This window comes from Rousettus aegyptiacus, unplaced genomic scaffold (genome assembly GCF_014176215.1).
Source record: "Rousettus aegyptiacus isolate mRouAeg1 unplaced genomic scaffold, mRouAeg1.p scaffold_m13_p_9, whole genome shotgun sequence".
NCBI lineage: Eukaryota > Metazoa > Chordata > Mammalia > Chiroptera > Pteropodidae > Rousettus > Rousettus aegyptiacus.
The window spans coordinates 358,533-376,387 of record NW_023416312.1 but is presented as its reverse complement, the minus strand read 5'-3'; the positions used below and the strand labels follow the sequence as shown (position 1 = coordinate 376,387).

Below are 17,855 nucleotides of genomic sequence, written 5' to 3'. Positions count from 1 at the left end.
TTTTTTTTTTAATTCAGTTTTGCTGTAGAAACTGTACATATTGAGGCTTAAATGTATGAAGACATTGTTTCAGAAAGACAATAACAATTTCACAATGAGTTGAAATGATGGAAAAGCAGTAAGATAAAGAAATATATACATAATTGAGTCTGACTCACGAGATTTCATGTGTTTTCTTTCTCAGGCAGCTTTGCCTGCCTTTGCTCAGATTTGGATCCATTCGCGGCCATTTACAAATGAACATTTGTAGGTAGACTGTGGCCACGAAGTCAGGAATGACCAAGGTTAGCATAGAAAACACTCAGATGCAAACTCATTTCAACCCTGCAATTAGTCCCAAGTCTTCGGAGCTTTAGAACAAACTGGCCGCATGTGACCTCAGTGCCCTCTGACCTCACAAGAGCCCTTCTTAAGAAGTGTCCAGACTGTGGTCCCCTCTAACGTAAGCGCTCCTGTCTGTAGCTGTCAGCGCCATGCCCATGGTCCTACGTCCACTGGCCTGAGAGCTTCCAGCTGCTAGCGGCCGAGACTCTGCCTGGGGGCTTTTTCTGCCCCGACCAGTTAATCACAAAGGGGAGCTAAGGACCATCCACCCTGAACAGGCTTCAACCAGCCACTGATGGGAGATATTAGATAAGTAGCACTCTTCCCATCGGCTACAGTGTTCTGCACTGTTTCGCAAAGTTACCCATTGGGATTTACCTCCAGTCGCCCACACAGGTTTGCTAAAGCACACCTCACTGGCTTCATGCCTTTCCTCATCCCGCCTCCTCATCGCACTGCTGGTGTTTCCTGGCAACAGCCTGTGCTTGCATCTGAGTCTCATGCTCTGCTTTGCCAACAGAGTCCGCAGACCTCCTCTAAAATGCAATGGTAGCACAAACCCATTTTCCCCAGAGCGAGCATAGCTCATGTGTTTAATTTTCCTAAACTCTCCTCTCATTCATGTATTTGAATAAATGTGAATATGAATGACTGGACATCAAAGATCGTTAGAAATCAGTCTACCAGCTTCTGCTGGTATCCTAGAGGGACAACAACCAGACAAGAGATTTCATAGATATTACTTGTGGATGCATCAGGAAGAGAACAGAGCTTAACAGTTTCCAATTGTACTTCCAAGTGAGAGTCTTATCAGAGATCTAATCAAGTATATTTCACTCACTGTAACAAATCCCAAAGAGCAGGGATCCAGTCTTCATTCTTCACTACTTTGCAGGGAGCAGGTGGCATCTGTATTTGAGTAACTCAAGCCCAAGTAAGAGCCCAACTCTGTAATTTTCCAGTACATCTCTATTCAGGAATCATGGCAAACAACTACAAAGAATGCCACTTAGTGAGAAATGGCATGCAAGATATTGAAAATGAGTAATGGAAGGTCATGGGATAGAAGCTTCCTCTTTCCATTAGAAATGACTTCCTTTCCCTGAAGCGCATCACCCCCATCCACCCTGGTACTCATTTAACCATCCTCCTCTGTAAGTTATTTTTTAGCTTCTGATCACAATGTCTAAAGGCAATTTTTTTGCCAAATACATTTGTTGAAAATGACTTGATAGGAAAGTATCACTTTTCAGAAACTTTATGAAAAAGATTCGATAGAGACAAGTGCCCATGACAGGTTAACTTTTTTCTGTGTGCCCAACCCAAATGGAAGGGTGGGGAACATTTGTTTTATAAAGCATGTAATTAATAAGAGAAAGGAAGGGGAGAGTTTATTGTTTTTGAATGAATTATGAGCAACACCTTCCATTCTGCTGCTGCTTTTTAGAACTGCTTTGGACAGAGTTACCATTAAACACAAAAAGAAAAGTCTGTGGCATTAATGCCAAGAATGTAAGATTGAAGTCGTTGAGTGTACTCTGAGAAAAACATCCTGGGAAGAGCAGCATTTATTACAACTGTGACACAAGTCAGCAGGACATCATGGGGAAAGTAAAAACCATACTGCTAGTATATTTTCATTTTCAAATCGAAATTCTATGAGTTCAGCAATTGCAACTATTCATGCCTCGAAGGAAGAAAACTAACATTTATCGACTATGTGCCAGGTAGTTTACAGATGTTTTCATGGAAAGTGTGCATATGAGGAAACATTTTCACACGAATTCAATACATTTTTCACACCTGCAGTTTTTTAGCTGTAAAGTAAGTCCATGATCTTTTCCTCTATGCTAGAGGTTGGTAAACTATGACCCTAGAGCCAAATCTGACTGGTCACCCGTTTTTGTAAATAAAGTTTTATTGGGACACGGTGATGCCCATTCAATGACATATTGTCAATGGCTGCTTTCTTATTAAAACAGTGGCATCAAGTAGTTACAACCGAGACCATATGGTCCACAAGGCTTCAAAGTTTTAGGCATTAGCAGTAGCATTCTTGTTAGACAGTTTTATCGTATTTTTATAGTTGTGTTTCATTTATAAGAAGACTTTTATTGCCCAGCTCAGCACAGTATGTTGCCATTTTTAATAGCATCTTGCTTCCTTATCCAACATTTAAGCTTCATAATCTTAGGAACCTCAAGAAAAGAAGATTTATCATGAGGTTCATGGAAACTGGTTTTCTTGATCTTGAAGCAGAAATATAGCAAAACCCCATCTGGATAATTAATCAGGATGTAGACTTGGTCTCCTCTGGGCCAAATCATTTTCCACCATGTCACTATGATAAAGGCCGGTTTGCATGTGGTGCCTGTCCACACCATCACTACTGTTATTCTCACCAAAAGCACTTTATGAAGGGATTCCATTTTTTATTTTTCTGGAAAGCTTTCCTTGAGCTTTAAAAAGTTTTAGTCCAAAATGTTCAGTATTAACATATTAAATCTTAAAAAATATCATCCTATACTTTAGCTTCTTTTCCAAAGACAGGGACCCTGGGAACTTGGCCATTCTTCTCTGTCTCATCTACTTGAGCTAGGTCTGCAAATATTTGACTTTGGGGTGAGAGAGTTTCAGGGTGAAGATTACATATAAACATATTAGATGAATTACAGTAATACAGTCTGCTCTTACTCAATTCTGCTTGGCTCAGTTTTATATACAAACTCAAGTATTAGAGTCCCTTTCATTGTTCCTTCTGGCAGCTCTATCTTCTGCCCCAGGGTCTGGAATGTTCGGCACAGCTGCCTTTGGCAGTAAAACCCCAAGTACCCTCAGATCCTCATATTTCTCTTTGCACCTGGTCAGCAGTCCACGGCAGGGCATAGAGCCCACTTACATATAGGTTTTCCCTGTACCCTCATCTTTCTGGCCAAATGTTAGGCTTATCTGCAGCTCAGCTGTGTTTCAGTTGTTCTAGCCCTGGGCAGATTGGAATTAAGTCTTCCAGTGTTTGTGTTTTTCAGTGAGATGGGATTGTTATAGACATTATAATATATAACGATATGAAATAATGATGATGTTAAAATGTAATGACACTAACCCCTTTATATTTGTATGCGGACTGGAACTGACATATTCTTATTAATAGAGAAAGGTGCTGTTGAATTTAAACAATAGCAATAGCATCAACATAGCATCAGATTAAAAAGAGCTTTAACCTTTCTCAAGGTCACTTTAGTTTGAATCATGGTACAGCTTTGCGTTTTACCATGAGGGCTGATTATAGGCAAATTTGTAAAGTAGACATCTGTCTTTTAAACTCCTAACATTGTTGGTAGTGATTTCAAGGATAGCAGAGTTTAGAGTCTTAAACCAAAGGGGTTGCAGTTTGATGGTTTGAATTCAAGAGTGCACTAACGGCGGCCGGCGTGGTAGGGAGCCCTCCTGGGCCGCACAGGTTGAGGCGCGGGCTCCATCCTCACGGAATTCAAAGTGGATGGTGGCCTCTGGAATTGTGCAATGCCGGCGCCCCTTGTTCCTCATCACCCTGAAACAAAATTCCCTTTCTCCAACACATTGGGGCTGTCTCCTAAGCTCACTTCAGTGTTCGTATCTGTGTATGAATAGGAAGTGATCTATCAAATCAGCGTATCCTTTTTACAAGAGGAATTAAAAGGTTTTATTCTGAAAATTTAAAGAAGGCTAACTCATTTTAACAAAGCATTGCATAATGAGAAAACGAGGCTTTGTAAAATGCATGTTAATAAGCTTAATTTCACTGTGAGAACTAGCCAGATATTTTTTTCCCCATTGACGTTTCCTTCTAAGAGTTCCATAAAATATTTCTAAAGATGTTGAGGACACACGTATCTGAAACCTAATGATGTTTATACTCTGCACTGAACATCTCCTTTTGCAGTTGAATACAAGTCAAATTAAAAGAGCAAATTTTTAGAAATACTTAGAAACTGTTTACAGACTGCTAAAGAACATTTCACAGACATGTAGTCCAATTTTTAGTGTGTGTATGTAATCAAATCCCTTTAATGTTTGTACATATATGACAAGGACAAAATAATAAATTGTCTGCTTCATTCCACCCCTTCTGTGAGATACTGTAACACCATTATACCAGAGAACTTAGCAGTGAGGCTTTTTACTGGGCATCACTAACCAAGAGCTCTGGAGAAAATAGCCAACTCCTTTATGTTATCGTTAACTAGCCTGGGGAATGAGTACATGTAACTGCATTTCTAGAAACGACAGATAAACAGTGCACCCAGTGGCAACTTACACAGGACAGCATCTGATTATTGCGATCTGATATGAGTGTTAATGTGGCTGAGCGACCCTCAGTACTAAATTAGATTTCTGGGCTGGGAGGGCAAGACATGATGAGTGTTGACCTTCTACACTCACTTCATTATTCGACTTTCTAATTTGTCTTTTATTAGGCTGTAACAGGTTGAGAAAGTCATTGTCTGTCAAAGAGAAGCAGCAGAATTCCTCTGGGAATAGGAGAGAGTGGGTCCCTATAAGCAAGACTGTTTTTGTGTCTTACGTAATTTCCCTTCCCATTCTATTTTTCCTGCTCCCCAAATACTCGGAACAATTATGGACACACTAGATTATCCATGGTACTTATGCTCTATAAAGTCACTAGGAACATTGACTTGCCAATACTGAACCATTGCCCTTAGAGGAGACACACCACACACACACACACACACACACACACACACACACACACACACACAACATATACACACCCCTCACATAGATTATAATCCTAAATCCTAAAAGTAAGTCATCCTGGTAGATTCTATTTTCTTTATTTTATAAAAGAGAAAAGAAGGTTCTGAAGTGTTGAGTGACTTGCCCGAGGCCGCCCCATTAACAGATGCCATCCTGCCGGCCCTGTTGTCCCCATCCTCTGGTTATAGGACAGTCGAAACAAGAAGGCGGAGCCAGTCCTTGTTCCGTCGCAGCTGGGTGCTGATAGGCTGACTCAAATTTTCCCATGCTCCGAGCATATCTGCAAATGGATGTGAAAAGGCCATAAGTACTGATTTGGGGGCCACAAATTAATTTTTAAATTTTAGTGGGTCAGCAAACCCACAAATACAGAATCTGCGAATAATGAGGGGAGACTGTATAATTTGTGAGGAGGCACAGCCTGTTAAAAGCAGAGTCAGGAGTGCCTGCAAATGCCCTTTCCATAACTTTTAACTGGTTTGTTTTTAACCCTTCGAGACTTGTGAGGGAATTTTTGTCTGACTTCCTGTAAAAAGGACCCTACTCTCAGCCATGTGCATTAAGAGGGCATGTTACCCTCTTTAACGTCCTTTATACACTTTTATGATCTGAAATTTGTATTGATTCATTGAGCTGTCCAGCCTGCTCTTCTGCCTTATAGGTAAACTGCAATAATGAGCACTTCGTCTGTCTTGGACCCCACTGTATGTACACCCAGCACTTGGAATGCCGTCTGACACACTATGAGAACCCAGTTGCTATTATTCAAATGAATAAATGAGTAGATAGATGAATGAATTAATAGTTGTATGTAGCTCTTTCAGAGTGAAGGCTGCAAGTGTTTTGTTTGTTTGTTTGTTTGTTTTATTTTGTTTTGTTTTATTTAGGCGAGGCAATCCTTGGTTGACTTCACAGATTGGAAGGACCTTGTCAGCTTACAATCCCTTATTTATTTATTGTTTACACCTACAGCATCTGGTCTTCCTAAATGGTCTGCCATCCAATTACTAACCAGGCCCGACCCTGCTTAGCCTCTGAGATCAGACAGGATCAGGCTTGTTCAGGGTAGCATGGCTGTAGACTTGCAAGTGTTTTTTTTTTTTTATAAGAGTAGCCATGGCTTGAGCTTGCACGACATTGGCTAAGAGACTTACAGCCTCGATAAGATGTTAGGGCCTTAAGAAGATATGATTATAACTCCTGAAAGAAGAAATAAATTCTGAAAGAATCGAGATGGGCTATAACTTTAGATGAATTAATTTAGAATATTTTGCAAAGAGACGAAGTTAGTACTAAGGACTAGAAGACAGTGACGGCGGAAAAGGACATGATTTCAGATGAGAAAGGAAACCATACCTCTAGACATACAGGAGAAGCGTGCTGTACACATGGGTGAGGCCAAAACAGAGGTGAGGGGAAAGCAACTGAGTTTCTCCTCATGGGGGCCTGAAGTGAAATTTACTCATCAGTATAATGGAAATGAGAAAAAAAGTAGCAGTGAGGAGCCTGGAATCGGGAAAAGGGCTCAATTTTCATCTATATTTTGTCCTGCCATGTCAAGGGCTCTAAAGGATAAGTGCCCCATTTCCACCGTTATCCAGAGGTTGCCCTACAGTACCACTTACCCCTGGCCACCATTTTTAATTCTTTCTATTCCACTCTTATCTTTATATTAGGGATCAAAAGGAGACTTAAGACACAAAGGTAGAGGGAACAGTTGGTCTATGAAAGTAGATTTAAGGGTTGTTTCTTACATCCTTAAATGGCCCCTAATCAAAGCACTTCCATCAGCCTTAGGGATTTCTGAATCAAAAGATGTCAATCAGAAATGTAAGCTAAAATCAGAACCAAGGGCCACCAGCTTCCACACCAAAGCTGGGACTTAGAAACACCCGCACACACTGCAAGTAACCAATAAACCCTGCCATATTTGAATTAATAGCTCATATAAGAAATGGAGTCCAATCAAATCATTAACTTTTTTAAAGTGACATGTGAAACAGCAAAACTGTGGAAAACTTCTCTGTAGTAGAAGAATTTTAGAAATATAGGATAGCATTCAACTTATTTTATTATACCTTTTGGAATATAAGAATGCTAGAGTTACAAAAATTTGGAAGCTTCATCAGAGTAGAAAAAGAGATTCAACTTTCCTGGTTTCAAAGGAGAGTCAACTCTGTATTCTTTGAAAGATCTAAGGAAAATAGTTGGCCTAAAATTAATAGATCATGTTTCTGAATTTCTGGGAATTTATAATTTGGGGCGATGGTGGTTTCGGTTTGAGCTTTCTCAAAACATATTTGGCTCAACAAAGTAGATTTCAGTCCACTTTTTTTTTTTGGTAAACCAAACCTATCTATTGTAAATATCAATATTTAGAATTTGGATTAAATCTGATCCATATTACGATGGCAACCGGGACACTTTTCCTACCACGGAGTAACCAAAAACCCAGTGATTTTTTAGAGTGCAGTGGATCCTAAACTAAATCATAGCCTATTAACAAAACTACTCAATGCAAACAATACCACCTCAGATTTGTCCATGGCTTCATGGTGTTAGTTATTTCCCCACATACTATTTCATGTATTTACCACAATAATCCCCATAGCTGAACAAACAGATATTATTCACCTGATTTTACAAAACAGGAAACTTAGAAATGGAAATATTCCCTGACCTTTCTAATATCGTATGAGTAGAGCTGGTACTCCACACTAGATTTTATGACACCTACTCTAGGATTACTAGTGGGGTCTCATCAGGTCTAGTCAAAACCAGAATATTGTTAAGCACAGAATATGTTAGTAACAATATTGAAACCTGAGGATTTCACAATATGGCCAATTGATTTTTGACAGAAGTGCTATGACACTTCAGTGGAGGGTCGAATAGTCTTTTCAACAAATGGTGCTTAGGTAACTGGATATCCAAAAGTAAAAGACTAAAGTTGGACTCCTGCTTTGCATGATACACAAAACTTAACTCAAAATGGCCTGTAGACCTAAAGGTAAGAGAAACTTCTAGAGGAAACAGGAGTGAATCTTCATGACTTTGGATTAGGTTTCTTAGGGACACCTGAAAGCTCAAATGACAATAGAAAAGTAGATAAATTGGACTTCATGAAAACAAAAACTTATGTGCTTCAAAAGGCACCAACACGGAATGAGAGAAAATATTTGCAAATCGCATAATGATAAGGGACTTGATTAATATATAAATAAATCATACAATTCAATAATTAGAAGACAAGTGACCTAATTACAAAATGAACAAAGGATCTGAATAGTCATTACCTCCAACTTAGACATACAAATGGCTAATAAGCACATGAGAAGATGCTCAACATCATTAGCCATTAAAGAAATGCAAATCAAAACCACAGTGGGATATGACTCCACACTCACTAGGATGAATTTCTTTTAAAAGACATTCTCAAGTGATGACCAGGATGCAGAGAACTTGCCAGCTTCGTATACTTCTCGTTGAAATATAAAATGATGCAGTGACTTTGGAAAACAGTTTGGCAGTTCCTCAAAAAATTAAACATGGAGTTGACATGTGACCCAGTAATTCCATTGCTATACTCAAGGAAAATGAATACATATGTGCACACAAAAATTTATACATGAATGCTCATAGCAATAGTATTTATAGTAACCAAAAAATAGAAATAACCCAAAGGTCCATCTACTAAAGAACAGATAAACAAAATGTGGTGTAGCCCTAAAATGGAATGTTATTTGGCATAAAATGAATGAAGTACTGATACATGCTACCACATAGAGGAACATAGAAAACATTATCCTAAGTGAATAAGCCAGACAGAAAGGATCACATATTGTTCAATCTCATTTACATGAAATGTCCAGAAAAGGCAAATCCATTAATAGACAGAACGTAGATTAGTGGTTCCCCAAAGCCTGAAGGTGGGTGGGTAGTGAGAATGTGGATTTACTGCGAACGGGTATGAGATTTCTTTGGAATGTTGAAAATATTCTAAAATTAGATTCTGATGATGATTGTACAACTCCGAATACACTAAAAGCCACAAAACTATACACTTTATAAATGGACGAATTTTACAATATGTGAAATATATTTCAATAAGCCTGTAAATAAAGTCAATGTCCCCCCACAAATCCTTAGGAGATAATTTTGTGTCTACACAGTCCTAGAAAACTAATAAATCTAATACCTGCCTATTGAGTGCTTGCAGTATATCAGTATAGCTACTTGCTTCATTACATTTTACCTTGTCTCTTCTTGGAAGGTCATCTTAACAATTTATTTATTCAACAAGTAGTTTTTGAATGCGTATTCTGTGCAAGATATGGCGCCGGGTGCTTGCAATAGATGCCTCATTTAATACAGCAGCCAAAGTTCCCTGCCCATATGGAGCTTGCATCCTATTAGATGTGTCTCATTTGTATGCTCAAGTACACCTTAGTTCTTAGGGCTCATTCTAGGGGATACTTTTCAAGTGCAGGGTGCTACTTTTCAAAAATTTCACTTTCTCCATCATAATGTGCCCATGGTTTCAATATGATCCCATTCTTTTCACAGCTTGGCTGTCGTCAGTTATTAAATTCAGTTTGAGGTCAAAAGGAAAGACAAAAGTTTCTTGAGAATTCTTGGAGTTTCAAGTAAATGGTTCCATAGATAGCTACATTTATTTGGAAAGCCTCAAAGGCAACTAGAAATGATGGCATGAAAGTAATAATAGTAAGGGAAATTGAGCCCAGTGACTAACTTCGTTGAAATATTAGCCTGAGTTCCACATTCTGTACTTGTCCATCAACCCATTTTAAATTTTTTCTTTTGTTCATTAAACATTTGGCAAATATGTCTGTGTGCTAATCAGACATAGGACACAATCTCATGGTTCGCTACAAATGGCCAGTGACCATCATCTTCTCAATAAGAAGATATCTCCAGTAGTCTCTTTGCTGTGTCTTATCATGATCAGGAATAAAACTCAAGGAATTCTGGCCTCTAGAAACAGGGCACGATTTCTCTGAACGAGCCATCAATGGATTTTTATCGTGAACTCCTGACCCTACTTCAGCTTATCTCATTCATAGAGAATGAAATTACTCCAGTTAAATAAAATATCCCAAATCGAAAGGGCTTAATGACTGGGCCATATCTCCTCCCTGAGATGTGCTACAGTAATCGATGCTGTTGTCATTCTTTGTAACATCGCAGCTTCTCCCGTGTTGTGTTAAAATCATAAAACTCGTGCATTGCTATCTCCCATTTCCCACAGCTGTGATTTCTGGGTCTCTGTTTATGAATAAGCATTTTGGAATTGTCATGAGTTGGAGGAAATAGCATGTGCAGAGTTATTTCCCAAGCCCAGTTGCCAAGAATGAGCTAATTCCAACCCTCCCTTGCAGACAATGAGTCAAGAACTCCAAATACAAGCCATTCTATAATGATCTACCTACCTTTCAAGGAGAATGGCATGTTTTCATTGTCGAACCTGGTCTTTCAGAAGTATACCAAAAGTAAAATTTTAAAATAGATTAATAAAATATTTATCCTTTGCTCAATGTTTATAGTGATTAAATACAAAGTTGATGTCTGTATTTAAAAGAAAAGTTAAATAAATGCGATGTAACCTTGCTACCTTGCTTTTGGAAAATTTGCCCAAAACACATTGATAGTAATCTGTCTCCCATAAATGAATAATATTTTTTAAACTATTTTTTTATGTTTAACATAATATAAAAATAGGAATTGCAAATATTTTTCAAGTGTCAATTTCCAACTAATTGGTAATAGCTATATACATGTTATATTAAGAAAGATTCTGAGGCTTAGTCTGGCTTCACAGAAAAACTGCTATCATTGGATAATAATATTTTCCAGGAATGCAAGATAGGGAGTGGACATGTAAGTACTATATTTGTCATCTTTGTGTGATTGGAAGAAGAGTTAATATTGAAAATATGTGTTTGTTGGTTACCAGAAACATACTAGTCTACATTCAAAAGAGCATTTAACTAAAAACAAAGGCCAAATTAATGCTTACCTTTTTATCTATCCTGTAGGTCAATGCATCACGTCAAGAAGCCAAATTGATGGAGGAGTGTGATCTTCTCATTGAGATCATTCAGCAAAGACGACAAATCATTGGAACCAAGATCAAAGAAGGGAAGGTAAAATTCCTAGGACAGAAGATTTCATATTCTCTACCTGGAAAAAATATCCTACTTCCCATGTACTTTAATAGCTTAGGAAATATTAATGCCCCCCTTTTTCTATATTTTCTATAATCTCCTCTTAAGTCATTAAGATATAATTCATTTTGTTTGCGTCAGTCTAGGTAAGTACTAGACTGATTGGGAGAATCACCTGTAAGACAAGGGCTGCTCTATTACCCAACTCCAGGAAGCAGCATGGAGTTCTGGTCTATTATAGCCATGCTTTTCCATCTCTCTTCTCAAGGAAGACTTTATTTCATATTTATTGCTATATCCTAGCAATTAACACGGTATTAAATGTTTAAGTGAATCGAACTTTACATATAGAAATTATGAAGTTTTTTCCCTTGAGGGAATTTAGACATGTCTAATTTCATGGTGGCAAAACTCCTGTGGTTTAACTCTATCATATACGACTCTCTGGGTATATTAATAGGACTTCTTTTCTAAAGTTTTTAATGTTCCTGTGGTTTTATAGTAAATCATATTCAAAAAGTAATTTACGAATTTATTTTATATTTTTGTAGTCACTTTCTGATTTCTTCAAAATTCATTCAGAAACTGTTAGTAACTTTAGAATCCATCACTTTGTTCTATTTTTAGTCACATTTATATTGAAATACCTAAGATCCATTTTATTTTACCTATTTCTCTACCACCCTCAAAAGATAATTTTGTAAATATTTTAAAAATAGAAACATTCATTCAAGATGCAATAAATTCATGTATTTCTTTTATTACTGCTCAAACCAAACTTTAATAAAATATGTATAATTGAATCAAATTAGCAAGTATTAAGTAGTACATAGATTACAATAGCTAAATATGTGTTCTTCTGTTTTCTGCAAAATTTAAAAGGTACTTCTAATATTGTATAATGTTTGAATTACTTTGTCTATATAGATTGAAAAATATTTACACATGTACATTGTGGTGGCGATCAGAAAAGTTAGTCAAATTAAATAGTTGTTGAAACCATTACAGTGAATCAACAAATTAATATGAAATTGTTCCCTGGCCAACAACTGACTCGGATGTGTTGAAAGGCTACTTTACCCACGTACAAATTGTACAACTTAGAAGATCACTGAGTGTCATCCTAGAATCCTTATAGGATACAGTTCCTCTTCCATCATCATGCACCACATGTGAACATCTCTTAATACCTGGCTTCTTCTAGGTTCTCAGACACACGACTGCCTGAAATACACCTGTAATTAATGATTGAGATACATATGGAAGGTAATTTGTTGCCTTTACATGGTCATATGCAAGGTTCAGTTCTCAACACACTCATATTCGTTTCTTACTGATGCTGTAACAGATGACTACAAACACAGTGGCTTAACACAGATTTATTCTCTGACCTTCTAGAGATCAGAAGTCAAAAATCAGTCTCACTGGGCTAAAGTCAAGATTCTGGCAGTGCTCTCTATTTCTGGAAGCTCTAGGGCTGAATCCATCTCTTGCCTTTTCCAGCTTTTAGAGGCCACCCACATTCCTCGGCTCATGGCTTCTTCCTCACCTCACTCTGACGTTTGCGTCCATCCTCAGATCTCCTTCTTTGACACAGACTCTCTTGATTCTCTTTCGTATGAATCCTTATAATCACACTGGGATTGCCCAGACGATCCAGAGCAGTATGCCCCATCTCAAGAGCCTTAACTTAATAACATCTGCAATATCCCTTTTGTCATGTAAGGTAACATAGATACATATATATTTGATTTTTGGTTCTTTTTGTTTGTTATTTTATATTAAATTTATTGGGATAACATTGTCGAATGAAGTAAATTTCAGGTATACAGCTTTATAATACAACATCTGTATACACTACTGTGTGCTTACCACCTGAAGCCTAGACTCCTTCGGTCACCTTTTATTCAACCCCCTTTACCCTTTGTCCTTCCTACTCCCCTTTCCCTCTGGTAATCATCATTCTGTTATCTGTATCTATGAGTTTGGTTTTTTGTTTGTTCATTTGTTGCTTTTTATTTTATATTCCACATATAAGTGAAATCATATGATTCTTGTCCTTTTCCATCTGACCTATTTCTGTTAGCATGATACTCTCAAGATTCATTCATGTTGTTGCAAATGGCAATATTTCATCTTTTTATGGCTGAGTAGTATTCCATTGTATATATATACCACATCTTCATTGTTTCCATGTTTTGACTATTGTAAATAATGCCGTAATGAACATAGGGGTAAATATATCTTTATAAATAAGTGTTTTCAAGTCGGGAGGGGGTAGATAGCTAGAAGAGGGATTACTGGTTTATATTCTTAATTTTTTGAGGAACCCCCATACTGTTTTCCATAGTGGCTGTACCAATTTACATTCCCACCAGCAGCATGTGAGGGTTCCCTTTTCTCTACAACCTCTCCAACACTTGTTATTTCTTGTCTTATTGATAACAGTCATTATAACAAGTGTGAAGTGTTATCTAATTGTGATTTTGATTTGCATTTTCCTTGTAACTAGTGATGTTGAACATCTTTTCATGGGTCTTCTGGCCATCTGTATGTTTTCCTTAGAAAAATGTCTATTCAGGTCTTCTGCCTATTTTTTAATCAGATTGTTTTGTTGTTGTGGAGTTGTATAAGTTCTTTATATATTTTGGATATTAGTCCCTTATCAGATGTGTCATTTGCAAATCTTTTCCCATTCAGTTTGTTGCCTCTTTGTTTTGTCGATGGTTTCTTTCACTGTGCAGAAGCTTTTCAGTTTGATGTCGTCCCATTCAACCCTGAATTCAAGAAGGTGTTTTCCTCTGGACAGGGACATGGATGAAATCAGGAAGGGATACATCAGGGGCTTCAGTGATATCAACAACATTTTACTTCATTTTGAAAAATCTGATGCTATTATGAAAATATTGAGATTTGGTAAAGCTGGTACTGTGTACAGGAAAGTTGATCATATTACATTCCAAGTTGCCTCTTTGAAATTGATCACTTTTTTTAAAGTCCACATTTGTTTAGAGACATTATGTCAGAAGGCAATATTAGAAAGCAAACGTGACTTGTAAAAGATGAAGGCTCAGTCCAGCTTTCTCTCGAGTTACGACTTTGGCACATGACCAAAGACTAGTTGATCCCAAACCCTGGAAATCCCAAACCCCTGGCCAGGGCACATGCTGCCAGAGATACATTTTGAAGAAGAGCATAGGTGCCAACGCCCTGGAACTCAGAGGTGCTGGGCAGGGAGAGCAAGTATGGACTTGGTACCCAATGAGGATGCCCAGGGTGGTGGCTAGACAGCCTAAGGACACTGAATCCAGAGAAGGGACAGTGGGGCCCTCTGACCAGCACTTGGAAGTAGAGAACTAGAGGAAGAGCTGGCGGGATCATGGAGACCATAAAGGTGGATTTTATCTGCTTTATGACTTGGCCTCCGTCCGTCTCTGGTGCTGATCACAAGGCGGTTAGACCTGGCAGGAACAAGTCCATCACAAATCCTCTCACTGTGGAGGTTGCCTTTCAGGCGATGTTGTTACACATTAGTACATACTGGTCATTCCTACTCTCAGAACATTGTGTATTCTTTGAAATAAATAGCTCAACAGTCTTGATACTTGGATGAACTGCAGAGTCTCAAGCCATGAGACTCCACGGGAAAGAATTGTCTTATTTCTTCAGTAGTAGGGGATAAATTTCATGCCAACATGAGAAAAGCTGATGGCAAGCTCCAGTTAAGCAAGTTATGCATTTTATGTTCAGACATATCAGAGCCCATGGCTGAGAGCAAAAGGGTCTTTCTCTTCTCTGCTTTTAAATACTCTAAATCTCTAAAATTTAAGCAAGCTTAGTCAGCTTAAACTAAACATTCAGGCTCTTCTATAGCTTTATAAAGATGCTGAGTACAGGCTTCACTGTCAATTCAGATACATTGTGTTACTTGAGGATCAATTGTTTGGATGTAGCAATTTTGCAGTGAGAAGGCTACATCTATATAAAAGCATTGAAAATGTGCTTTAAGAAAAATAAAGGGCTGCTTTTAAAAGCATGCATAAATAGCAAATAAAATGATGTAAATAGGCCTATGTCCTCACTAAATGGAGATTCCAACAGACAGAATATTTCCGTGATGAGTATGGAGCGAATTCTAAAAATTACAATGTGGCAGTCGTACTTCCCAGAGGACAAAAAAAAAACAGTGCCAACTCAGAAAAATTTCCCCTGCAGCAGTAGCACTTACATATGGAGAATTTTATGTGTCAGTATCTAGTTATTTCTTTTTTAAAAAAATGGAATTTTATTCATCTCGTCAGATTTCTAAACTAATACATGAAAAAGTGATTTCTAATGAAGGAATTAGTATTTTGCTAAATGCTTAGTGTCTGATTCTGAAATGCAGGATAGTGTTTCACAGTTTGGCTGAAATCAGGGCCATTTGATCAGAATCATTTAAGTTGTCAATTTTTTTCTGGAAAGGGCCGGGCCAGATAATATTTTAGGCTTTGCCATCATGGTCTCTGTTGCAAGAGCTCACCTGTGCCCAACATTGTAGTGTGAAAGCAGCCATAGATGATTCATCAATGAATGAATGTGGCCGTGTGCCAATAAAACTTCATTTACACAGACAGGTTGTGTGTTGGATATGGCCCACAGACCATAGTTTGTGAACACCTAAATTCTTTTTTCTTTTCCCTTTTTTTGTTTTTTACTGAAACCCACACTAAGAAATAAATATGACATCAGATTCAGCACAGATAGCCAGACGCACATACATACACGGGAAAAAAGTATTAGAAAACATAACTTGTCTTTTGTGCCAGGAATGCACTCTGCTAATCTCTTTTCTCCTCTCCACTTTTCTTTAATTTAGTTTTGTAAATGCTAATACTGACCATACTAATGATTCATCACCTAAAGATCAAAACACATCCATTGCTTCTTAAAGTGCTGATTCCTGCCGCTCTGCCAATTACAGCTCCTTACTAAGGATATTAGAGAGTGACCCCAAACAACTAATTTTTCTTTAAAAAATGATCACCAGCCGATTCTTGCACACACCAGGTTTGAAAAGCTCCAATCTGGTGTATTGGATGGAATTGTACACCGAGCTAAAATTTAAATTATGCTGACAATTGTTTTCTGTAAAACATTCCCACATTTTCAAAGGAGGCTCCTCTTTTGATTTGCTTCAATTTATGCATGATTTGGGGCTTTTTTTTTCTTTTCCTCTTATGTCACTTTTAATTTCCAGTATCGTAGAAGAAAAAGGAGAAAATGGAGTTCAAGCATTGTTACATTTGTGATCTGTGCAGTCGCTAATAGGCCTACAGAAAGGATAAGAGATCGACATGAAATTATTCTAAGGGAATATTTTGACCTTATAGTTCTTTTGTTAGAATCATATTAAACATCTTCCAGTCTGTCGTGTAATTTAAAGCATTCCTTATGTTGTATGATTAAATATTTCACTCACTTGGTTTTGTTCTAGGGAGTCTTATTTTTCCTTCCTCTGACAATGTTTTATGGATGTGTTCTAAAAGCTTGCATTGGATCCTACCTTTCTTAGCTTTACCTCTGGATATAATGATGTTAGAAGCTAAATTCTGTTTTGGTGTAAAATAAGTGTTATTTTATTCAACTAATGAACACAGTTAATCTGCCGCAGATGGTCACTATAAATAATGAGTTGAGCCTTTTACTAGACTTAAAATCGCACATTGTTTGCCTCAAAGTTTGACACTTTATTCTCTAACTCTGCTTTCAAGAATTTTTTCTCACTCTTGCCTGAAATCTTGTGGCTGCTGCCTCTCTCGATTCAGCATTAATTTCCTTTGTTTGCAATAGGACGACGAAGCTGGAATTGGACGTTCCTCAGAGACTTCAAGCTCTGACATCTCCTTCCTTCCTTCTATTCGATTAGAGTTGCATGAGGATGATAATGATGACTTGGAGAAAGAAGGAATTTCTTGGAGTTAGCAGGAATTCTGGAGGGAGCCTGAGCCAGCCTTGTCTGTAAGACAGATTCACTGGCCTCCTCCCTACCCTTTCGGCCAGGGCTGTTTTCCGTCCCGGAACGATCACAAAGCTGGCCAAGCCCTGTCCCAAGTTGCATGGACGGCGGTACTAGGCGCACGGCAATTCCAATGAGCGGTCTAATTTTATCTTGGCTTCTGGCCAGAGGGCTTCATCTCACAGTGTATTTCAAACACCAAAGCAAATGGTCAAGTGGGTTACCATGGACTCATCTTGGCCCGCCCCAGAGGTTATGGTCAATTACATTTGAGGGTCGTTTTCAAGCAAGACAGAATCAGGAACTGGAAAGGAGGTTGGAACCAAACATGCGTTTTTATCCCAACTGGGAAATGCTTATCAAAATAGTTTTAGTTATCAAGTAAGCACAAAGTGCCTGGAAATGACGTTCCCAATGAGGGGAAATGGCCCAGCTGTGCTTTTTTTGGCTTTCTCTCATCCGCTCAACAGGAAAAATATTAATCAATGGAAAAATGCTCCCTGTCTGTTAATTTAACATGTGAGCTTTAGATAGTGTGGGAAATAGTAATACCTAATGTTTTTATATCACGGTTTTATTACCTGGATCGC

General features: G+C 38.0%; 1 protein-coding gene and 1 pseudogene across 4 annotated transcripts in view; one reads left to right on the top strand and one right to left on the bottom strand.

The window, feature by feature from the left end:
- The window catches only part of MID1 (midline 1), a 305,290-nt gene that overhangs the window by 254,577 nt on the left and 32,858 nt on the right, over window positions 1-17,855 (top strand). For all 4 annotated transcript variants that reach the window (XM_016140155.2, XM_036226474.1, XM_016140153.2 and 1 more), the window contains exon 4: window positions 11,139-11,246. In XM_016140155.2, the coding sequence (XP_015995641.1) occupies window positions 11,139-11,246 (108 nt within the window). The remainder of the gene's footprint in view (window positions 1-11,138; window positions 11,247-17,855) is intronic.
- LOC118607921 lies at window positions 6,046-6,164 on the bottom strand (annotated as a pseudogene).